This window comes from Stegostoma tigrinum, chromosome 33 (assembly GCF_030684315.1).
Source record: "Stegostoma tigrinum isolate sSteTig4 chromosome 33, sSteTig4.hap1, whole genome shotgun sequence".
NCBI lineage: Eukaryota > Metazoa > Chordata > Chondrichthyes > Orectolobiformes > Stegostomatidae > Stegostoma > Stegostoma tigrinum.
Window position 1 is genome coordinate 14,783,119 of NC_081386.1, and position 25,876 is coordinate 14,808,994.

The 25,876-nt window shown below is 40.4% G+C and overlaps 1 protein-coding gene across 7 annotated transcripts in view; it reads left to right on the top strand.

The window, feature by feature from the left end:
* The window catches only part of LOC125467255 (protein unc-13 homolog C-like), a 562,058-nt gene that overhangs the window by 508,773 nt on the left and 27,409 nt on the right, over positions 1-25,876 (top strand). For all 7 annotated transcript variants that reach the window (XM_059639173.1, XM_059639171.1, XM_059639172.1 and 4 more), the window contains 3 exons: positions 4,223-4,279; positions 5,291-5,371; positions 16,132-16,279. In XM_059639173.1, coding sequence (XP_059495156.1) covers positions 4,223-4,279; positions 5,291-5,371; positions 16,132-16,279 — 286 coding nt within the window. The remainder of the gene's footprint in view (positions 1-4,222; positions 4,280-5,290; positions 5,372-16,131; positions 16,280-25,876) is intronic.

The window sequence follows — 25,876 nt, forward strand, 5'->3', positions numbered from 1 at the left end:
CCTCAAGCTGAGCTTCACTGGAGCAGTGAAACAGAGAAGGCCTCATCCCATGATCAACCCTGTCTCTCTTCCCCACCTCCTTGACCTATACAACCTGTCGATCTTCTCTCCCACCTATCCACTCCTCCCATCCCACTGATCAATCCCCATCACTCCCTACCTGCACTCACCTATCACCATCCCACTTACCGTCCCCAGCCCCACCCCTCCTCTCTATGTTTATTTCTGAGCTCCTTTCTCCCTCCCCATTTCTGAAGAAGGGTCCCGTCCCAAAATGTCAACTTTCCTCCTCCTCTGATGCTGTCTGGCCTGCTGTGTTCCTCCAGCTCCACACTGTGTTGTCAAGGCCAAAGCTGTTAGTTGGAGAATAAGGTATTTGATTAAAATGACAGGTCATGGAAAGCTCCAGGTTAATGTTGCAGAAAGAACAGAAGGGGTTCTGCAAAGTGGCTGCGCAGTCTGTTTCAGTCTCCCCTGTGTAAAGAAAAACACATTGTGAGCAGCATATACAATAAAGTGAAAGAAGTACATGTTTCACTTGGAAAGTGTGTTTAGGCTTTGAACGATGAGGAGTGTGGAGTTAAGGATGTGCTTGGTTTCGGCATCATGCAGGAGGAGACAGAAAAGGATCTGGTGAATATTGAAGCTTGAGGTCTGGAAGGTGGAGATGCAGAGAATCCTTTCAGAAAGAGAAAGGGTGGTAGCAGAAGGGGAGAAAATGTGGTGGATACAGTCGAAGACCCTGAAGACTACAGTGGAAAAGGGCAAAAGAACGGATGCATGAGACTGTATCATCAGAACCAATGCAATGCAATCAGAGATACTGGGAGGGCAGAATGGAGTCCTTCCAAATTGTAAGTTGTAAGGAAGTGTAGCTGAAGTAGCAATGGGAATCAACAAGAGCTTATTATGAATATTAGGACGTGGTGACCATAGCGTGTGGTAACGATAGCGCACAGTAACGATAGCGCCTAGTAACGATAGCGCATGACAACAAATAAATCAAGAAGGCCTCCCTTCACAGACATTGCCCGATGTGCTGAGTACTTCCTGCATTTTCTGTTGTTCTCAAATTGGTTTCTGTGTGCATTATGAACTCAAAGGGATAAAGATGTTGGCAATATTTTGAAATACTTCTTAAATTTTACTAAATGTTTCTCTTTGCTATTTTAATAGATATGTTAGCAGCAGATTTCAAATTAAAGTTATGGTCTCTGCAGAAACAGCAGAGAGAGAGAGTGAGAGAGAGAGAGAGAGAGAGCTTTAGTGGGAGAACATTAAACGTTCAAATGACCCTGTAATTTTCTGCATTTAAAGTGTTTCTCTTACATGAGCAACTCGGGTAATTAAATCATCAGCTATAGGTTATATTATTTGCTTGTATTCCATTTTCCTGTTAAAGTTGCCCTCTTAAAGAAACATTGATCATAGCATGTTCTAAGTTTTGATCAAAACTCCAGAAAGAAATTGCATTCATACAACATGTCTTAAAAGTGTTCCATGTTCAATTGATTTTTTTTTAAGTAATCACTCATACAAAAGCAAACATGGCCATCAATTTTTCTGGAGCAAGACCCCAGTAAGAAGAATGAGAAGCATTTCTGATGCTGTTTGTTGAGGGTATTGGGTGAATGCTCAGTAATTCATATAGCATCATGGAGTCCTGCACAGCCACTTAAATACTCATAGGCCATGCCTTTGACAGTGGAACTCCATCAGAATATCAACTCACATTTATTGTGATTGGTTCCTGTCCTAAGAATTGCTGTCAAGAGAGTCAGTCTGAGACAACTAATACATGAACATTAGAAGGTGAGTATCCCCCACAGAGACTGGTCTGCCAGGAGCTCTGGACATCCATCATTTGTGGTGCTGATATGAACAGGAGTACCCCAAGACAAATACTTTGTTGTAATCTGTGCAGTCCCAACTTTCTCTTGACAGCCTCAAATGTGGTATGCAGTTCTTGATCTCAGAAGGATATGAGGCTGAGTGGGCCTCCAATAGAATTCAAATGCAACTTTAGCATACATTTCAAGAGGGCTAGAACACAAGACCAGGGATGCAGCAGAGGCTTTTTAAGGCTTTGGTCAGACCGCGTCTGGAAAATTGTGAGCAGCTTAGGGCTTGGTATCCGAGGAAAGATGTGCTGACCTTGGACAAGGTCCAGAGGAGGATTACAAGAATGATCCCTGGGATAATGGGCTTGTGAAATGAGGAGCGGTTAACAATTCCGAGCCTGTGCTCGATGGAGTTTGGAGGATGGCTGATGGAGAATCTGCCTGAACCTTAGAGACTACAAAGAGGCCTGGTTAGAGTGGACATGAAGAAGGTGTTTCCACGAGCAGGTGGGACTAGGACCTGAGGGCACAGCCTCAGAGTGAAGAAACGACACTTTAGATCTGGGATGAGGTTGAATTTCTTCAGCTGGTGGTTGGTTAATCTGTGGAACTCGCTGCTGCTGAAAGCTGTATAGGCTAAGACATTGAGTGTATTTAAGATAGATTCTTGATTATAAAGTGATCAAAGGTTGCGAGAAGAAGAATGTGATCAAGAAACGTACCAGCCATGATTAAATGGCAGAGCAGACTCGATGGGCCAAATGGTGTAATTCTGCTCCTATATCTTATGGTGCTATTGTCTAATGCAGAACCTTAGCCTGCAGTTCAATTGACTGAATTACGTACAGTCACAGTCATCGAGAAGTTACTTATTCAAACTAACTTGGTTTGCTGAAATCTATCACTTAGCACTATACTGTGAAAATGTAGGGCACCACCATTTTATGTAGATTCCTGCATATCTTGACACAATACATGATGTTACACAGAGGAAATGATGTTACATTATGTTTCAGTATCTCGATTTGTCACATTTTCAGGTGAAATTAACTGATGATTTAGAAGCAGATTACTTGTTTTCATTGATTATGTTAAAGAAACACAGTCAGCGTGTTTGTTCGTCCTGTAAAGTTTTACTGTTGATTTGGAGTTGTTACAGGGGTTAGGGTAGCATTGCGGTTACATTTCTAATAACCTATAGGCCTCAACCAATGATCCGGAAACATCAGTTCAGTTCTCACCACAGAAGTTGAGAAATTTAATTTCAATGTTTTAAATGAATCTGGTACTAAAAACAAAACTGGTATCAGCAATACTTGCAAAAATCTAAACCAAAAACCAGCACTTCTTGCAGCAACTGTTCTGAAGAAGAGTCACAGAATTTTCCACAAATGCTGCCAGACCAAGGTCATCTGCAACATTTTTAAATTTTCTTTCAAATATCCAGCAGCAGCGGTATCTTGCTTCTGGTTGTAAAAACCCACCTGGTTTATTAATAATCTTTTACAAAAGAAAGTCTGCCATCCTTGACTGATCTCACCAATGTGCGTCTCCAGGCCCACAGCAACATGGTTGGGTCCTCAGCACTCTCCAAAAATGCCTATCAAGAAACCCAGTTGTATTGAAGAGCCTAGCAATGACCAAATGGTATTGTCGCTGGACTGTTAATCCAGAGATCCAGATAATATCCTGGGCAACTATGTTTGAATCCCTTCATGGCAGATGGTTTGAATTCAATAAATATGTGGAATTAAGAATCTAATGATGACCATGAATCCATTGGTTAATTGTTGGAAAAACCCATCTGGTTCACTAATGTCCTTGAGGGAAGTAAACTGCCATCTTTATCTGTTCTGGCGTACATATGACTCCAGACCCACAGCAATGTAGTTGACTCTTAACAACTAGGGATGGGCAACAAATGCTGCCTAGCCAGCGACACCCTTATCCCGTGAATGAATAAAGGAAAAAAAAATGCTCCAGCCCTGTCACCTTTTCAGGACATAAATATCATAATTTGTCATGTGAACGTTAAAAGCTAATTGCTACTTCATGGCCGTGTACCATACTGATTTTGAGTAGCGCATTATTATGATCAGCCTGCTGCAATGGCTTTTTTTCTTGGACTTTGACAAATTGATACAATAAATGAGACGATCTCCAAGCAACAAGTGTTGCAGACCTAACTGCAGCTCAGACAGTATCACTGATTTTTGCATTTTATTCACATAAAATCCTGACTACGGTTTTGTCATAAAAGGTCACTTTTACAGATCTTTTAAATGTTTGTAAAATAAAAAGTTGCTGAAAGGATATTTTCTATATTCATGCCAATTCTTTTGCCAACTTGATATCATTTTCTCTTCAACTTGTTCTTCCAGGGACCACAGATGATCTTCAGTGCAGCTAAGGACTTGGGCCAATTATCAAAGCTGAAGGTATCAATATAAATGTACTTGGCATGGTTTGGAATGCTTATATTCCATACTGCCCTTCGTTATAGAAATCCATACATCATGAACTGACAATTCAATTCCTTATGTGAGTCCATGCTTTATAAGTTAAAGGTCACACAATTTCTATTGTCAAAGCTCACACAATTTGGAGGATTCCTAGTCTGAATTATATTCATGTGTATAATTATTTTTTAAATGATGGGGATTAGACTTATGTGAATGATAATTCCTACACTCTCATCAAAAAATATTCTCTGGAGTGTAATGGAAAATTAATTCCTCATTGAAAATAGAAACAACTGCGTTTTATTTTTAAAAGTGATGCAAGGATTCATTCCCCCCAAGATCCAGACAGAGCTACTGGGGACAAAAACAGAAGTTGCTGGAAAAGCTCAACAGGTCTAGCAGCATCTGTGAAGAAAAGAAATCATGGTTAACATTTTGGGTCCATTGACCCTTCCACAGAACTATTAAGAAATTGGAGCTCTTTCTATTTATTTAAAATTGACAGAAAGGCAGAATACAGCTACACCCAGGGACAACGATTATAAACATTTCTACAGGTATTATACAGGAAATTTGAACTTTCAGATGTGTGCCCATGCTGTCACACTAAAATTTGACGCACATTAAATAGCTCCATTCTTTACCAAATACTGTTGCTATAACAACCTGTGCAAATGTATGCAAGATATTGCATTAATTTAACAAATATATAATGCATCAGCTTTCATTAAAAATGTTCCTACTAGAAGAATATGTATCCTGAATCTAAAATGCTGAATTTTTCAGTCCACCAACCCTGATCGTTACATTAAAGGTTATCTAATACCGTAGACTCTTTTAACAGTAATCGGTAATTTGTTGGTATGGTTTGTTACTTAGGCTTGTGGCAAACTGATCTCATTGAATAATTTCTCCATTAGGGCAATTTGAAATGTTTATTAATTTCAGTAAACTGAGCATGTCTTCTTTAATATCCTTTTCAAATAGGATCATGTGATTCGGGAAGAGGTCAAAAGTCTCAGTCCACGTCAGTGTGCTATAATGGAAGTAGTGTTGGCCACAATAAAGGTAATTTTATATTGTCTGGATTCTGAGTGGGCACAGCTGCACAACTGCATCAATGTTTCCCCAGTCAATTATGACAGTGCAAAAGGAGTTAGAAAAAGGAACACAAGAATATTTTTCTCACTGGTAATGGATTAATCCTCAGTCTCCAAATGAAACTCATCACACACTGACATTCCACAAGCTGTCAATAGATATGCTGGTCCTGGGTATTGGCGCCGGATGGGTAATAGTGAATTTACTGCTCATTTTGTGCCCTGACTGACTTTCATTTCCATCATCATTTCACATTACTGCAAAGCTAAGCCAATTTCACCACTAGAATTCTTCAGTTCAGTTATAGATGGCCAGTACCCAGGACAGAGTGCAGTGTTCACTGACTTATTATTTCACTAAGAAGCTAAATTACATTCTGTTATAATACAGTGACTTCTGTTATGATTTGAACTAATAGTGTCAACATACAGCCCAGCAGATTTTTTTTAAAATTCTGCTTGTACTAGTTTATGAAAAATCCTTTCTCCATTAGATCTTCAAATTATTAGGACTTGACCTACATCCTACATATGTAAATTTTTTGACCAGATGATAGCACATACCCATTATTTAATTCATGCTTTAAATCACCTTAGAAGTATAACATTATTAAACTGCTTTAATCCCGTGAGCTGCTACCCCTCCTAAGGTCAAAACCACCTTTAGACTGGATCACGTTAAATTATAATTCTGTTCTCGCTGCTATCAGTAAATGGAAGATTGGAAGCAGTAGCATGCTGAAAGTATTAGACGCTGGCTACCCTCAGCTTCAGGTTGCTTGCTTTAGTGATGATTTTGTGGTAAAAGTCCCGAGTTTAATCAGGAACATTAAAAGATGCAGTAATCCCTCTTTCACAGTGTTGCTGACAGGGTTATATAGGCTCACTGGTAAGAAAGTAAATTTAGTAGGGACTCAGAATCTGCCTAATGGTTTGGTTGGGAGTGGGGGCTGATAGCCTGTGGTTGGACTGTTATTTCAGAGACCCACGTAATGTTCTGGAGACCAGGAAGATGGTGGAATTTAAAATTGATTAAAAGAAATCTGGAATTAAGGGTCTAATGATGACCATGGAACAACAATGGGCATTGTGTTTCTTCCAACATTGCTGTGCATTCCTCAAGATGGCTGATCAGCTGGGCATTTTCTAGTCTCTCAGCCTCCACAGCTGGCCTTGTGAGGAAGAAGGCATGCCCTGTCTAATAGGTGTGCCATCTCCTTGTCCACACAGAGGGGCTGCTGATTACTCCTGTTTGCCATGTCTGAGCCGAATGTCAGCCACTGTGCAGGACAGCTCTGGACTGACAGATCTAGCTCGGGTGCACGATGGTCTTTTAAAGATGGAGCCTACGGCAGGGATGTGGAATGATTCCAGATAGCCAGTGAGTGGCAAGTTATTCCAGAAATGGAATACCTCCGATAGGGATGGGACTGCCAGTTAATGCGGTGAGTGTAGCAAGGTAGAGTGAGATAACTCTCACTCAGCTCCACCAAAGGACTCAACCCATCAAACTCAACGTGACTCACACTCAGTCAAAGAGTAAGATTCGGCCCTATTTCAGTGAACCTCCCCAGCACACGGGAGCAGGAGTTGGTGCCTGTCATCAATAATCCAGAATAAAAGATGAAGGAGGGGGCCTGAGTAAGGCAGGAATCATGATTAAAACATCAAGCAGTGTCCTCAGTTTCTACTAACACATTCATAAAGCATAGCACATTGCTACATCGCAGAGCCTGTTAGCATCTATCTCCTCCAGCTTTACGGAACTCTGTCTCAGGCTGTGAACTGTTGACTTCACCTGCCTTCATCTGCACGATTGTTTCGTGGTCATCATTAGACCTTTAGTTCCAGATTTTTATCGAATTCATATTCCACCATCTTCCAGGTCTTCAGAATTCTGAAGTAACAGTCTGTCATAATTTCCCTCCTGTGCTGTACATTTAAGGTCGACATTTTGAGCCTGATAATCCACCCATTCTCAATATTCATTAAAACATGTGGGATTACCTGCATTCTGTTGGTTATGGTAGGAGATCATCAGAAGTATCCAGATAGGAGTCGATCCAAGGAATTTGCTCAAGTTGATGACTGTGATAGTTCTTCATGAAGTACTAAGTCTTCATCTACATGATGAATGTGAAATGATTTTAAATGCAACAGTTAATTGAGTTCATTGTAAACTAATTTGATGGAGTAGCATTAATGAAAGGTGTACACTGTGAAATAGCCACGCTTTATCAGGTCCTCAGCCCCTTGAATTGGGCAGGCTCTTTGCATCCAGTTGGGGAGCCCTCCATGATTTTACCATCAGCTCCCCATCCACTGTCTCCCAGATGCTGATGAAATCTCGGTCCTTATCAGACTGACATCAAAGCACTTATATGAAATAGAAACAGTGGTAGGCCATTTGATCCTACAGTTCTGCTTTGCCATTCATAGCTGATACGTTTGTGTTCCGAATTCCACTTTCCCATTTATCCTCAATATCCTTCTGTGGCCTCACTTATCAGGAGTCTATCTAAGCCCAACTTAAAAATATTCAATCCCTACTTGTCACATCGCACTGGCTTTCCTTTGTCCAATCTGCCTGTGTTTGAGTCAATTTGAGGAAAGCTGGGAAGCGGGATCATCTTGGAAGTTGTATTTTCCTTTGGAAATAAAGGTGAATAGATATGCTCATGTCTGGATGGATTTATTGATGTTTATATGGAAATCCATCGCATTTTTCTTTATTTGATCCTTGAATAACAGAGATTAGAAACATTGGAAAGGTGCTTTATTGCTGGGGTGGCACGGTGGCTCAGTGGTTAGCACTGCTGCCTCACAGTGCCAGGGACCTGTGTTCGGTTCCACCCTCGGGCAGCTGACTGTGTGGAGTTTGCACATTCTCCCCATGGCTGTGCGTGTTTCCTCCAGGTGCTCCAGTTTCCTCCTATTGTCCAAAAATGTGCAGGTTAGAGGGATTGGCCATGCTAAATTGCCCGTAGTGTCCAGGTATATGTAGGTTAGGTGGGTTAGCCATGGGAAATGCAGGGTCACGCGGATGGGTCTGGGTGGGATTCTCTTCGGAGGGACAGTGTTGACTTGTTGGGCCTATTAACCTGTTTCTGCACTTTAGGAATTCAATGATTCTGAAAATATAAGGGCTATTTAATTGGCCCTTATAATAACTCTACATGAGATGATTATGAAAAATTGTGCTCCACCAGCTTCCTTTATATTGTACCAGAAGAAAATCACTTATTTAGCAAGAAAATTGAGGCAATATTTGAAAATCTTTAATTGTTCCAAGATTGTTGTTTTTTTTCCAAAAGTAAAAGCAGACTGAGTGAGAGATTCACTGTTTGGGGGGTTGAATACATGAATAAATAATCCTCTTTATTTAAACCTATGACAGGCTTGATACTCATTCATCAAATTGTTTACATACTCAGGGGTTAATTAAACTTATACCCATTCCTTTTAACAAAACACAATGAACTCAGGCATTTCAGGAGGCAAATAGGCATCCCTGATCAGGGTACATGTTACTGGTGCCTTTGGGAATCAGTAGTATCTACTGGTCTCCGTTCCCATGGTACACTGATCATTCATTGATCCAGTATGACTTTTTTTTATCCCTGTAGGATTTAAGTTCTCACTCATCATTGTGTATAACACTTGCGTGGATAACTGTATGAAAACAATGTGGAACAGCACCTTCCCTTCCAGTTAGACATTTAACAACCCTCTGGACTCAACATTGAATTCAACAACTTCAGACCATGATCTTTAGCCTCCATTTGGATTTCTTTCCCCCCACTCCCCAACGCCAGTGTATATCTTGCTGTCATATTTTTGCTTTCAAGGCCTTAATTCTGCTATTCACACTTAGTATGTATTAGTGCTTTATTCCTTTATGCTACCGTTATGATTCCTTTTGCCTCTTATTTCTTGCCATCTTTGTTATCGAAGCACCTTCGAACAAACCGTGGCCTTCTCTTTTGTTTCATTTGATTCTCTCCTCTTTTTAACTTCAGCATAAAATCTATCACATTTCTCCCTCTCTTCTGTTCCAGACATATTTCAGTTAGTCGACCTAAGAAAAGTTGTGTGAATGATCATTGAGACCCATGGTAATGCCTAAACATTGCCGCACAGTTTTATTGAAATTGCAGCCAAAAACAGCAAACTCAAAGAAATATGTTCAGGGATTCTTTATCATACCAAAATCTGTCTGAGGTCTTCCTGTTAGTTTGACATTGTTTCCCGTCACATCTTAACAGAGATGTTTTGTGAATAAGGCACAGAGGAGGTGTGGAAAATCAAAGGGTTGTATTCTCTTGTGTAAACCAGTGCAGGGAACTTGAGGCCACCATAATTAAATTCCTGGTTAAATAAAGAAAGGCTCTTCTCCCGAGGTTCTTGCATTGTTCTAAAACTCTGATCCTTGTTGTTTCATTGGAATTTATGTATTTGAGATGGCACATTGCTTTACAGGTTGTAAGGCTCGGAGGAGAGGGACTTATAACAACTAGTAGACATGCTGAAAAGATCAATGTAAAAAAGTGTGAATAGGAACATTGCTTTGTAATGCCGATGACAGCATTCCATTCATGAGTCCACAACAGGATTTTCCCACTTGTATCTGATCGGAAAACCAACTTGATAAGTGTTGTTGAGAGATGATGGTAGTCACAATCTCTAGAACAGCACCATAACTGTGGGCAAGTAAACGTCATTAATAGATTCCACATTGAAAAGCAAGATCCAGTGTATATTTGATATATTTAACTTATAGCAAGTTAATATAAGTTGGATAATGGGTCTACTGGCCCATATCGCTCCAAACCTTTCCTGTTCATGTACTTACCTAACCGTGTTTTAAATGCTCTAACTGTGCCCACATCCACCACTTCCTCGGGAAGTTCAATCCACAAGTAATGAGGAAAGGTCATTTCCAGACACATTTTGGAATGGGCAATAACATCTTACATTTATTTGATGGCTGAAAATGTAGAGAAACGTCTCAGATGCCTTTGTGAGAGGTTACCTACCTGAGTTTAACTTAATTAACTTCATCCAAACTTAAATAAATCTGAAAAATGAAGTAAATGAATTAATAGATTTGTAACACAAAAGAAATTGCTGGAAAACCTCAGCTGGTCTAGTAGGATCTGTGGTGAGAGAGCAGTGTTAACGTTTCAGATCTAGTGATCCTTCTTCAGAACTGATGATAACTGGAAGAAGTTTGATATATATACTAAAGGTGGAGTGGAGGGAAGGAGGACGAGGAAATGATAGATGGAGATGGAGCTCAGAATGAGAGAAAAAAGTAATTTTATAAAGCTTTAGAGGGTTTAGAGGAGATCTACCAAGATGTTGCTGGGTGTGGAAGGTTTGAGTAATAAAGAAAGGCTGGATAGGCTGGGACTTATTGTACTAAAGCATAAGAGGTTGAGGGGTGACATTATAGAGGTTTATAAAATCATGAGGGGTATAGAAAGGGTTAATGGTAGGTGTTTTTCCCAAGGATGGGTATTTGAAGGTTAGGGGGCACATTTTTTCAGGTGAGAGTAGAGAGGTTTAAAAAGGACATGAGGGGCAAATTGTTTATACAGGGGATGAACTTGTGGATTGAACTTCCAGAGGAGGTGGCGAATGTGGGCACAGTTAGAACATTTCAAACACCATTAGATAAGTGCATGAAAAGGAAAGGTTTGGAGAGATATGGGCCAGGAGCAGGCAGGTGGGACTAGTTTAGTTTGGGATTATGTTCAGCATGACTTGGTTGGGCAGAAGGGTCTGTTCCCATGTTGAATGACTCCATGAGTGCCCCAAAGAAATGTAATGAGAAGGGTAATAAAGCTTAGATGTATTTTGAGTAGATTTTCAAAGTTTGAACAGGAGGGAGAGATAAGGGCAGAGGGATCCAGGTAGAGAGAGCCAGCTTGAAGGGTGAAGTTTGCTTAACTCAGAGTCTTGTATTATGGATGCAGGGACAGATGGAAGGAGACACAGAAGCCGATGAGTTGTGTGTTCAGGGCAACACACAGAGCAGGATGTGATTTTGGAGATAGAATGGGATAAAACCTGGGAACGGTTAAGATATAATTTAAATAAATGAATGTAATCAGAGATTTGTTTATCATACAGTACAGAAGAGGTCCTTCGGCCCATCAAGTCCGTGCCACCACAAATATACCACTAATGTGGGGAGGTGATGGCCTATTGGTATTATCACTGGACTGTTAATCCAGAGACTCTCATAATGTTCTTGGGACCCAGGCTTAAATCCCGCCAAGACAGACGTTGGATTTTGAATTCAGTAATTATCTGGGACTGACAGTCTAATGATGACCATGAATCCATTGTCAATTGTCAGAAAAACCCATCTGGTTCACTCATGTCCTTTAGGAAAGGAAACTGCCATCCTCACCTGGTCTGGCCTTCATATGACTCCAGACCCACAGCGATGTGGTTGACTTGTAACTGCCCTCTGGGCAATTAGGGATGGGCAATAAATGCTGCCTGGTCAGTGACACCCTCATTCTGTTAATAAATAAAGAAAAAAAACCCTGCAGTTGTCGCACCTTCCTACATTAGGCCCAATGTCTTGAATGTCATGACACTTCAAGTTTTCATCCAAGTATTTGTTAAAGATTATAAGGTTACCCATCTCAACTACCCTCCCAGGCAGCACATTCCAGACTCCCACCACCATCCCAGTGAAAAACTTTTACCTCAAATCCCCTCAAAACTTCCTGCCTTTCATTTTAAAATTATGACCCCTTTTTAGATATTTCTAATCAACTTGTTCAGATGTACATCTGAATCATAAAAGACTTGAATCTGGGTCCCCTGACCCAGAGGGAGGGGCATTATTACTGAGACACAATAGCCTTGCTCCCTCCCCTCCCCACGTTGTTAATCCTTCAACTAAGCTGCTTTCTACTCACCCTGCCCATGCCCCTCATAATCCTGTTCACCTCAATCAGGTCAGCTCTCAGCCTTCTGTGCTCCAAAGAAGACAAGCCAAGCTTATGCGAGCATCTCTTTAATGCTGAAGATGAATATATAACGGTCTGGAGCTAGTTGAACACGTCTTGTGCTGGATACGTACAGCAGAGATTTCACCAAGTTTGAGGGTACGGAGGACAGCAGCCAAACCAGGAAAGCAAGCATCAGAGTGATCGGGTCGGGAGGAAGAAAGGCACAATCAAAGGTTGAAATGATGAGCATCATTGAATAGCATGGATAATAAGGGAAGAGTTGTGGGAATAGAAATTTAAGGGGAGTGGAGGGTGCTGGAGAATTGTCACAAGATGGAGCGATGTACTAAAAGAACTGAGGCGGACAGTAAAATTGTTGGCTTGGTGCAGAACCTTCTGTTTAACCTGGAGACTTTTTTATACATGTACCTGCTGCACTGTCAGCAGCTGGTGGAGACCTACCAATGAATACCGGTCCCTGCCATCTGATCGCCTGTGTCCCCGCTGCGCTCTGCTGGCCCTTTAAAGTTGAAGTTGACTTACATGAGCCCCAACACAAAAGCAGGAAGGGACAGACCCCTCCCGATTCGCTTTCACCCTTTACAATTCCACCCAATATTCCGAATCCATTTAAAAATATCAAAAAACAGCAGATGCTGTAGATTGGAAGCATGAGCAACAATTGCTGGAGAAAAGACTCAGCAGCTTTGGCAGCCTCTGTGCAGAGAAAGCAGAGTCAAAGTGCACTGATCTTCACTGGAATTTAAGCTGTCTCAGGCTTGCTGCAGTGCTCAGCAAAGCTCAGCGCAAGCTGGAAGAACAGCATCTCCTTTCCCGTTTGGGAACTCTGCAGCCCTCTGGACTTGATATCAAGTCTAATAATGTTGGGATATGAGCCCCTTTTCCCATGTCCTTACACCGGCCCACATACACCAGGCCATGTCATCACATGGTCTGCTACAAAAACCAACCCATTGTCAGCCACTAATCATCCCCCATTAGTAACTATTCATTCTCAGGCTGACCTTTACTCATCCTACACCCAACTGTTGGCCTCTCTCTTTGGGCTCTATCTCCACCTGATGTTTACTCCTTCCCCCACCTACTACACCCCAAATTCAGCATATATATACTGAACTTTTCCGAACTACTAAATAAAACCCTAGAGAACTGCGGATGCTGTCAATCGAAAACAAAAACGGAAGTTGCTGGAAAAGCTCAGCAGGTCTGGCAGTATCTGCGGGGGGAAATCAGAGTTCACGCTTTGGGTTCTGAGGAAGGGTCACTGGACCCAAAACATTAACTCTGTTTCTCTCTCCACAGATGCTGCCAGACCTGCTGAGTTTTCTGTTGCAAATCTATTAATTCATTTTTCAGATTTAATTAAGTTTGAAAGAAGCCAATTACGTTAAGCTCCAATAGATAACCAAGAAAGGACACATTGTGCAAGGTTGGTGGGTCTGTTACAATCGATCAGAAAGAACATCTGAGTTCACATTTTGATCAGTTGGCAGCCACATTCGACTTTGTTTCCTCCCAAAGTGAATAAAAGAGCTGACAACAGCATGCTTCTAATTTACTAACCAAGGTCGCATCTTTGTCAATTCATCACTGTTATTTCAATTTTCAGTTGTGCCCATCAGTGGGTCTATTGTCATCAATTTCAGAATTTTAACCAGTGACCAGACACGTTCTGCTTTGGGGCTCAAATTACAAAAAAGTTTATTCTAGCCTGCTTGAAAACATATTGTAGGCAGGGAAGGATTTTTGATTTGACTGTCACCTCATTATTTAGCTGTAGTACGAAGAATATGACAACAGTATATTTGAGGAATGTGTCTGTCTAACCAAGCATCCCTGAACCTGCAGCTCAAATTGGTTGCTGGATAGATCCTAAACCAATTCTAACTGTCTGAGTAAACAAGCTGATAGGTGTTCCATTATAGTTTTTAAAGAATAATTGACCACAGTGCAAATGGGCCCCAAGATCATCAGTATTGAGCAGACTTACTGTTGCTTTCTATTGACCCAGTGTAGATATTAGCACACAAATGCTGTAGGAAGAATCGAAAAACATTTAAATGGGGAGAGATTATGAATGCAGCTGCATAGGGGAGTCAGGGAGTCCTCTTTCACAAATCACAAAAAGCTCGCAACAAGCAATTAGGAAGGCAAATGGAAAATTGGTCTTTATTGCAAAGGGGCTGAAGGATAAAAGTATGTAAGTCTCTTCACACTTCTACATAGCAATGGTAGGACTGAACCTGGAGTACTGCAGACAGTATTGGTCCGCAGTAAGAAAGGATACTTTTGGATTGAAAGAAACTCAGTGTTGAACTGATAATATCTTCAGAGAAAAGATTGAGCGGGTTGGGCCTAGATTGATTGGGAGTTCAGAAGAATGAAAGGTGATTCTATTGAAACATGTCAGAATCTGAGGACGGTTGGAATTGTCCCCTTGCAGGGAAATCTGGGGCTAATGGGTGCAGTTTCAAACGACGAGTCTCCCATTGAAGACTGACGCTTCTTTCAGAGGGTCATTACTATTTTAGCGTTTTCTTCCATCGGGAGCAGTAAATGTTGGGGCATTAAGTATATTCAAGGGTGAATCAGAAAGAGTTTTGATTGACAAGGGTGTCACATTTATGGGGGACCATCCAGGAAAGAGGAGTTAAGGCCAGAATCAGACCAGTCACGATCTCACTGAATGATGGTGCAGGCTTAATGAGTTATTTTGTACCTGTACTTATCAATTTATCAAGTTACTTTGTTAAATATTGTAAAGATTTTCTTGTTTGTGCATTTACCTGCAACACACAGGCTGCAGCAGTTCAACAAGGCAGCTCACCCTCCCCTTCAAGTAAATGCTGGCCCAACCAGCAACACCAATTTCGTACAAGTGAAGTAACGGAGAAATTTCACACAAAGCTATTAACCTTGAACATGGTAGAAAATACACAGACTATCACAGTCACAAGAATAGTGTAGGAGATGAATTAAAAACTGAAAGAACTGTGGATGCTGTAAATCAGCAACAGAAACAGAAATTGCTGGAAAATCTCAGCATGTCTGGCAGCATCTGTGGAGAGAAATCAGAGTTAACCTTTCAGCTCGAGTGGCCCTTCCTCAGAAGTCAGTAATTTCTGTTTGTGTAGGAGATGAAATCTTGAGTTAGTACAAAATAAAATTTATATAAGGAAGAAAAAAAACCTATGTTTTAGCCTTGTTATTTGTTGCTTGTTGTTCTTGTAACTGCATTAAAGTATCAAAGTAATCCATTTTAAAGTATAAACTGCCTATAATTCAATACATTTTCCGCATCTTCTATCAGAGAGCAGTGATGAATCTGAGTGCAGCAAATACAAAAGATTGTGTGGCCAGGAATACTCTATGATAAAATACCCCTTAACATTTGGTGCATTAATATAAATAAACTCCCTCGCTCATCCAGTTTACTCAGTTTCTGATATTTACTGCACTCAGTCTTTCCTGGAACAAGTAAAATTATCCCATTGACGGATTTTGGATTCTAATTTAGGTGGCACATGCCAAATAGCTTTAATTGTCATGGCCCAATGTACTTACTGTCCAAATTATAAAAATGGTTTTTAGATTAACAATCCATTTGGGCTGTAGAGTTTAAGTCTGTGCTGCTATGAACTTGTGGCACCTATGTAAACATTTAGTGGTCTTATTGATGTGATTTTTCTGCCCTGTTGTTTAATTTCTTTACTCGATGGATTTCCCCCTTCTTTAGCAATATTTCCATGCTGGAGGAAATGGCCTCAAGAAGACATTCCTAGAAAAGAGTCCAGACATGCAGTCCTTGAAATATGCACTTAGTCTCTACACCCAAACCACTGATGCTCTGATTAAAAAGTTTATCCTCACTCAGAGTTCACAAGGTAAGGACCATCGTAATAAATGTCCAGTTATATTGCATTAGTAATATGCAAGCAGAAAAAAGCTTTAGAGGCATATTTTACCCAGCTTTCAGTGCTGTTTGTCCTTTAGAATACTACCATCTGTACTTCATGTGAATTTGCATTCATCTAGCAGCCAATTGAATAATTTCTTGAAGTGTAGTCACCATTGTAAAATAGGAGAACACACTAGCCAAAATATGCACAGGAAGATCCCACAAATAACAGTGAAATGAAGGCCAGATAATTTATTGTTCTGCTGTTGCTGAAGTTATAAATAGAAGTGAAGCCTCCTGGGTTAATTCCCCTTATGCTTTGAAATCGCGCCATGGGATCCTTGACATTAACCTGAGACAGCAGACAGGGCTTGATTTAATGTCTTGTTCAGAAGAATTGTATCCTCAACAGTGCAGCACTCCCTTGGTAATGCACTGGAGTGTCTGCTTTAATATTTGTGCTTCTGCCTCTGAAGGAGATCTTGAAGTCATAGGCCTCTGATTGGAAGCTGCAAGTCCTCCCTCTGAGACATTGCTCACACAAGTTAAATTACTTGAAGAACTCATCCTGACAAATTAACAGGAACAAGTATCATTTTAGGTATTTCTTGTTGAGACAAATCAAGTCACGTGTGTTACATAAGATACAGTTTGTCTGTGATGTAGCGGTGCACGTGGAAGCGGCAAAGTGCAGCATTTACAGAGCAGTCATACTGAACAATGAGACACATCGATTACAAAATTCCTGCTACTGTGTTTCACTGCTGATTCCAGTAAGTAATTAACATTTTTCGCTCGACATTTCACTCTGTGTTGTGCTGGCATGCTGATTTGCATTAAGGAAGGTTGAACTGATAGGAATGCTTGCATTTAGTCTTTCTCTGCCAGTTTCATCTCTACCTCTGACGCCTTGTAACGGAAGGGATCGGGGGTAGGTATGGATCACTGGACAGAAGATAGATCCCCGGACAGAAGATAGATCCCCAAACCCCAAAGAAAGGCCCTCCAAGAGTGTCAACACACCCACTCTTGCGTGCTCTCAGTACTCGGAATTCCTGAGGTGTGTGTTGCAGCCCTCCTTTGGATTTGTGAGCTGAAAGTTTGGTGTCACACAAGCTCTAAGGCAGCAATATTGCTGAGCTCTGACCTAGAGGCCACAGCTACTGGCTCTTCGAAAATCCTCACCTTTAGTCAAATCGTGGGCACTATCTTGGAGTCCGATTCCCATCCCAAGCAGCCAGTAAAGATGGAGGGCTTTTCACTTAATGACTTCCCTCCAGAACCCCAGGCTGTCACAGCCTGAGAACAGGTGAAAGTAGGTTAATGTTTCAGGAATACATTGATGAAATGCACATTACTCTGTTCATGGTAATCACATGGGAGAGCACTTGTTTTTGAGGTGAAGCATAGCCTGGGGCCAGAGAAAGCAACTTTGGGAGAGAGGTGATGTGAGAAATAGCGGTAACTGATTGCACTCTTTATCTATGCAGTGAGTGCATATCTGATGACACTTCTAGGTATTGCATGAAAAAAATGGACTTAAGTTTCAATCCAAAATAGTCAGTACAATATCACTACTCCCCATCTTTAATTTGTACTTAAATTCTTGTTTCAAAGGTAATTGCAAGGCATTGCTAGTCTGTATTTCTTGAACAAGCAAAGACATTACATTGGGTTGTTAATGTGGGAATTTACCACTTGATCTATACAGTGGAATTGCGATGATTGAAATTAGTGTCAGCTGAACCTCTAGTTGTGGTACAGTTGGCAGCCATTCCCAGCCGAAGAGTAGAAATCTAATAGGCCAATGCCCCGGATGACCCAAAATTTCTGAACTGGCTACTAGAGATTAGCTGAGCATGAGCGCACACGTCATATTACTGCTCTGACCAATGGGAGCTGCATTCTGTAGTGCTTTTCACACGTGAGAAACTTTGTTTATTTTCCATTCGGGATGTTCCGGATAGAATTTAATGGTCAGCATTGGAAATTCACGTTAACTGGTGCAAATGAGCCGATTCAATTTGTATAAATTCGATGCAAATTTGCAGTAATACGTATTTTTTTTTCATAACTCACTTGCTTTTTCCTGGTCATCAGACCGTGTTGAAGAGTCCTGGTAACTCAACGCTGGGCAAGTGGAACATTGTATTGGGCATTAGAAAATCAGCGCATATATGAAAATAAGTTTTATACTATTAGGCTGATGAGAATGTAAATCATGTTTCATTTTAATGTGTGCTTGTACTCATTATTTTTAATATCAACTTAAACACGGATCAAAGCAATTTAACAGTGGGAGAAAAATAGACAAAGAAGTGCTGGAAGTGCTGAAGTACTGGAAATCAGATACAAAAACAGAAATTGCTGAAAAATAACACAGCAGGTTAGGCAGCAGCTATCGAGAGAAAGCAGTGTTAGCATTTCAGCTCTCGTGACCCTTTTTCAGGACAAAAGAAGAGTCACTGGACTCGAAACATTAAATCTGCTATCTCTCCAAAGATGCTGAATTTAATTGTAAATTGCTTAAATGGAAGAGAAGCTGAGTGTGGATAAGAAGTGCTCAGAGAAATCCGTAAAGTAACTGCACTATTAATTTAAAATCTGAACATTTCATAAAGCACATAAGATTGAGAATTCATATACTTACACTTCCCATTGTGGAGTCATTTTATTACTAGAATCACAATGCAGAACAAACAGAAGGTGCAGAATGCATAAACGTCCCCTTCCTCAAAAATAGGGCCCAGTATGTGAGTGAAAGAGACCAAATCTGAACAGATCGCAACCGTCTTCATCCAGCAGTACAAAGTGGATAATCTACTTTGGCTTCCTCTTGTGGTCTTCAGCATCAAAGATGCCAAAATTCAGCCTGTGCAGTTCACAGTTCAGTGATATTTTAAAAATGCTGAAGGCACACTATATGCTGCAGTAGGCTCGAACAACATCCCAGCTGTATTGCTGATGACCTGTGCTGCAGATCTGGTCACATTCCTGGCCAAGTTGTTCCTGTAAAGCTACAAACACAGTCCAACAAGGTGAAATTTGTCCAAGTATGTCCTATCCACAAAAAGCAGAACAAATCCAACCAGTTCAATTAACACTTCAGTCTACTGTCAATCATAAGCTAAGTCACGGACAGCATCGTTGATGGTGCTATCAAGCAACACTTACACAGCAATGACCAGCTCACCAATACTCCGTTTGGATCGTCCCAGTACCAAATCTCATTTCAGCCTTGATCCAAACAGGAACAAAATAGCTCACTATTAGCTCAAGATTTAAGGTGAAAATGACTGTCCTCGAGACAACTTGACTCAACCCAGAACAAAGTCTTTTTGATCTGCACCTCATCCACCAGAATAATACTTCACACTCTCTACTACTGGAACACAATGGTCACATTGTTCCCTGTATATACAATGCATTACAGCAGCTCCCCTCGTTTCCAAACACAGAATTTTCTAAAACAGACAACCTCTACATCTATTTGGAGAAAGGCAGTAGGCATGTGTGACTTCAACTGCTGGGAGGTTCTCCTCCAAGCTAGTCACTGCATGGCTTGGAAATATATTGCCTTCCTTTATTGTCACGAATTCACTCTGCTGGAGCTCCTTCCTTACAGGTGCACCTGGAGCAAATAGGCTGTAGAGGGTTAAGAAGGTGACTCAGCAGCACCTCCTATAGGCCAATCAGAGATGAGCGAAAAAAAAGCAAGTTTTGACCCAAAGCTCCCATCCCATAATTTAAAAAAGGAACCACATTGTTTAATGAGAGAAACATTACTGAAATTCAAAATTTATCATTGTAATCTCATTCCTGGCATGCGCAGCCCTAGGTATTTATTTTTGACAAATGTTGAAATATAAATTCTTTAGATAAATAATAATAATGGCCTCCAAAAGAATGCATTTTCAAAAATGACTTTTTTTCCAAGTAGATCCAGTAACTGAAACAGGTCTGTTGTAAAATGTTCAAGCTTTTGTTTCAGTTTGCTCAGTCTTTAGAGTGATTGCATGATTGTGCTAACCAAAAGTGAGTTGAAGTTATTCACTATTAGGTTATTCACAGTGAAATGGCCTGCTCACCATTATTTTCTCAGACTTACTAACGCTGAGAAAATACATGGCAACCCTGGGCATTGTATTGACCTGTCACTGTAGAATAGATGAGATTTATTGTGAACTCAAGTCTCGGGCTCATCTTTGCCAACTGTTGCAATCCCCAGAGGTTTTGTAAAATTGAAAAGCACACTTCAGTGAAATGAAGTGTGTATTCTACTCATTACAACCAAACAAAATGAAAACAGAAGAACAATCAGGGGCAACAAATGGCTGTGCTTTTTAATCTCAACCACTTGAACCCCAATTTTTGTGTCTGAGCATCGTGCTTTTGATTATATTATAATGTAAGGAAGATATTTCAATCCTTGATGCCTTCAGATGCTGCCGAAGAGGTTATTAGGGGTCACTTTGAATCTATTATTCAGTAAAGTTTGAAACCTTTCTGAGATTTTCCAGAACATTCTGCTTTCCAGACTCTGCATCTTGAGCTTCTCTAATCTCACCTCATTGCTTATCCCTTCTCTATTTCGGTTCACACTTTCCAATGCACTTTTGTGCAATGAATAAACAAATTCTTCAAATAGCTGATAGTGGAACAAAGGAGAAGTCTTCGTTTTTTTTGGCCTGGTTTTATCCTGGTCCTGTAAACACTTGCTTGTGAATTACAGTCGACTTACAACTGCTGGATCAAACCAAACACGCTTGTAGAATTGCTGCTGAATCACTTTACCCTGTTAATACACACAAAAATGCTGTGAAGTGTTCTGAGTACATCAATCAACAATGAAGGGTATTATGGAGACCCAAATGCTTCACTTCATAAACAAGTTTCTCATGGTTGATGCCAAGAAGTCAGAACATACCATCTATGAATTAAAACAGCAACCAAAGCAGAGCCCACTGGGTTTTTGGGGCATTCTGAAGAAGGTCCCACTACATTTAGAAGGATGGGAAGGAAAAGACGTCAGGTTTAAAGGAATAGGACAAGTCAAATTATAAGGATCACATTGAAAAGAATCATAGAATGCACAGCACTGAAACAGACTATCCACTCTATTGATTATATCGAGCTTTTCTGAAGAGCTTTCCAGTTAGTCTCACTCCCCAGCGGTCATCACTGTTTCTCTCCATATTTTCACCCAATTTCCATTTGAAAACTATCGGTGAATCGGTTTCTACCACACTATCCGAATCATAACCACATGTTGTTTTAAACTGGTTTCTCCTTATACCATCCCTGATTTGCTTACCAGTCACTTTAAATCTGTGGCTTTTAGTTATCAGTCCTTCACTTACTGGAAATAACTTGTCTTTATTTACTTTTATCTAAACTTTTCATGATTTTCAACACCATATCAGACCTCCTCTTAACTTTAGCTGCTCTGAGAACAACCCTGATTCCTCCACAAATCCAGTAACTGTAAACTATCATTCTAATAAATCCCTTGCCAAAGCTTTCAGAGCCTTTGCCCGTTCTGATGAAGGGTCACTGGACCTAAAACGTTAACTCTGACTTTTTTCTCCACAGATGCTGCAAGACCTGCTGAGCTTTTCTGGAAACTTCTGTTTTTCTTCCTTGAGGTGTGGTGTCCTCAGGTGGACATGTCACTCTACTTGGAACCAATTCTATATATTGGCTGTCTGGGAAGTTTGCAGGTATCAGCTGCTTGTTTGATGGCCTAAAGGTATTTCCTATACAGCACAAGGCCTTTACACTGAACTTTCACCTTAATGCACACCACCTTTCAGCTCTATGTATGGGTAAAGTTAATTACAAAATGCACCATTTTTTTGCGAAAACTACTTTTAAAAAATACAATACTATAAGAGCCACAGTGCTGTTACACAAATACCAATAATAAAATTAAACAGCTGAGACGATTTAAACAATATTGTGAAGAATTTTACAATAACGTTAATTGAACAATACTCTCCCACATCTACAATGAAAAGAAAATTTTTAAAAATTGGGGCAAGTTATTTTAATTGCCATCGGGATGGGTTTTATCAATCAAGGATGTGAACTGTCTATTAATTCTTAATGGAGCACAGGCAGCTCGAGGCACAGATTGAAGAGCCCAATTTAAACCTCCTGCTTTAAAAATGATCAAACTCACTAGCACTGTTGGTAAATTTAGAAAAATCTAGATGACACAGTTTTCTGCATTGGCAATCTTTCATGCTAACAGAAACAGCATTATTTCCTGATCCGACTAACACCTTAAACCCACTGAAAACAGGCTACAAAAACCATCAACCATCATGAAACCTCTTTCTCTTTGCATCACAACCACATAATGATTCCTCCCAACTCAAATACATGTTATCATTTTATTCCTCATCAGTTGGGAGTTGAACAGCTCAGTTGACTGGATGGCTGATCTGCGATGTCCACCACCACCAGTTGGCCCTCTCTCATGAGAGAGCAGGTCTCCAGTCTCCAGTCTCTGAGTAGGATGGTGGTGGCTTTGCCTTTTAGTTGTAATAAAGAGACACAAAACTTGATGTCTTGACACTTGTCACCCTTTGGCTGTTGGAAAAGTGCCACCATCATAAGGACAACAGCAATTCAAGGAGAAGGCTCCCCACGGCACTCATTGGGCAGTTACATTTAGGCTAGAAATACAACTTCATAGTATCATCAACATTTCTAAATAGACAGGTATATTCTCTGAACAAATGAAATCTGTACCCACAGTGTATAAAATAAAGTATCCTCTGCAAATTGCACTTCTAGCACCCTGTGAATATCTGTCTGTAGAGCTACATGTTCTCACTTGCAGCGATCTAACTGATTGAAATTGACTATCTCCAAATGTGGTCTTGCAGATTGATCATAGAAAGTGGTAGCTGCTCAGTGATTTGACAGTTCCAGGCCAAAGAAGACATAAAACAATATCTAAAAATGTTTTTTCTTCTGAGTTCAAGGAGAAATGTTCAGCATTCAATTGGCATTAGCTGTTAGCCCTGGTTTAAATGGTTTAGGAGGTTGTTGACTTGCTCACCGAGCTGGCTTGTTTTCATTCAGATGTTTCATCACCATAGTAGGTGACATCATCAGTGAGGCTTCTGATGAAGCAATGTTGTTCTACTCTGCTTGGAATTTATACTGTCCGGTCTGTTATGGTGAGTTGTGTCACTTCCAGTTTTGTTCTGTATGGGTATATAAATGGGATCCAATTCTACATGTTTGGTTATTGCATTACAGGTGGAGAACCATGCCCCTAGAAATTCCTGTGCTAGTCTGTGTTGGGCTTGGGCTACTATGGTTACCTGTCCCAGTTAAATTGATGGCCTTCATTGTCTGAGTGTACTGATACTAAGGAAAGTTCATTGTGTTATTTTGTTGCTTGTTGATGTTAGCATATTCTGATGGCTAGTTTCCTTCCGGCCTGTCTGATATGATGTTTGTGGCAGTTGCTGCATAGTATTTTGTAAACTATGTTGGTTCTGCATTTCGTGGGTTTGGGGTCTTTAATCCTCATGAGTGTTTGTCATAGCTTGGCTGTGGGCTTATGTACTGCCATGATTCCCTAGGAGTCTCGTTGTCAGTTTTGATATGTTCTTGACGTAGGGCAGTGTGGCCAGTGTGTTAGGCCGTACTGTGTCCTCTTTGTGTTGTCTATTAATGGTCTGTTTTCGATCTATACACATTAGAGAGCCGCTATCGCCGTGTGAAGCAGGGACTGAGCCTTGTACTGTTTGCACTTTTGTGCATTGACGGGCTGGATTATACAACTAGTGATATTCTGATCTCAACTTGCTAAAATCTATCAAGATTATGTGCTTCAAATAATATAGTACAAAGATGGTTTATATTGGTGAATACACACCAGTGGTACATTCTTCAATCTTGTTGAATATCTTTGCAGCTCTTTTAGTGCCTATGGATTTAAGAAGACCATACCAAACTTTATTAACCTGTTCCTGAAAAGCCAGGTGCCTCTCCAATGATTTATGTTTATGAAACCTAATTGAAAACAGTATACACACATACACGCGCATGCGCGTGTGCACGCGTGCACACACACACACACACACACACACACACGCATATACACGCACACACATGCATATATACACACACCCACACATATATAAACGAAGCAATTCATTTATTTTGGAAATGTATTGACTGATATTGCAAGGATTGATAGTGATGTAACCGTTCACACACGCAAAAAAGGTATTTGGTAATCAGTCAGTGCGTGGTTAGAGACTGTAAGGTATCAGGGCAGCCAGTGAAGTGAAGAATTACAAAGTGTCTGTCCTTCCTCTTGTTTTGACAGACATGAAACTTGTATGAAGCACCAGTAATTCATGCCATATTTGAGCACATGAGTGAGAGAATAATTGACAACGTTAGAGGAAATAAGATGATAGCTTCCCAGGAATATGATAGAATGAAGGCTGTGGCTCCCTTGCAATAGCCTGTGAAGTGGCCAACCCACATATCTCCTATGGATTTATTTTTCATTAACTTGCCATGAAGATCCTGCAGTATAATATATGTCTCTATTATGTTGCTACAACCATGGGTATGTGCACTTACCACTTATGAAATGCTTAACACAGTGACAGATTTATAATGGAAATAGTTGAACTATTATAAAATTATAAATTACCGCGCACAGAAATTTTATTAATTTTAATCAAGTAACCACTAATTAACAAAGTTCCGCATGTTGACTGTTTCCAAGAATAGCTGTTCAAACTCATCATAAATAATGAAGTGAAGTTGTAAAATTTAATGAATAATTTATTGATCTTGAGAGTAAGTAGCTGAATTTTGAGATTAAAGAGCAAGATGAGTGTAAATGAATTTGGTAATAGTCTGGTGTGAATGCTTTTTGCAGAAAGGCTAAAGGTGGTGAATCACAAACGTGGTAATGTATCTGTTGCAGGATATTCATAATTTCACAGAAGAGAGGGATTGAACTTTGAGGAAATTGCTACTGGTGAAGATTGTTAACAAGGTGTTGCTGTAGCAAAGCCTTGTGCAGGAGGATCAGAAGAATCTGAGCTACCATAGCAATGGTACAATGTGAATGTACTGAATAATCTCCTGGGATAGAGTAAATGATGATGGTGGATAAAAAATACCCTCCACTACTCAATCCAGGCTATCACGCACACCTTGTGAACTACTGTGTAAACTCTTCCCATTCCAACAATGCAATGCAATTTACTAAGGCATAAAAAGCAATTTGAAAACAAAATCCCGGCCAGAAATACCATCCTAACTTCTCTCCACTTCTTCCCCCACAACAATTAAAACTCATCCGAGAGTTCACTGTGCCCCAAATAGTTTAATGCGATAGCTTTCTCCTAAACAAGGTCCCCCATCCCACAAACCCCGAAAGCAGGTCAGAATCTCTTCTCCTGAGGAGGCTGAAAGGTGCCAAGCTGAATTCTGATGTTGGCCACTTCTCAATTCCAAATTATAGACCTGCACAACAGCAGGAAAACCTGGTGACATCCAGTTTGAGAGCCAGCAGAAGAGGTTAAGGGGGCCAGGA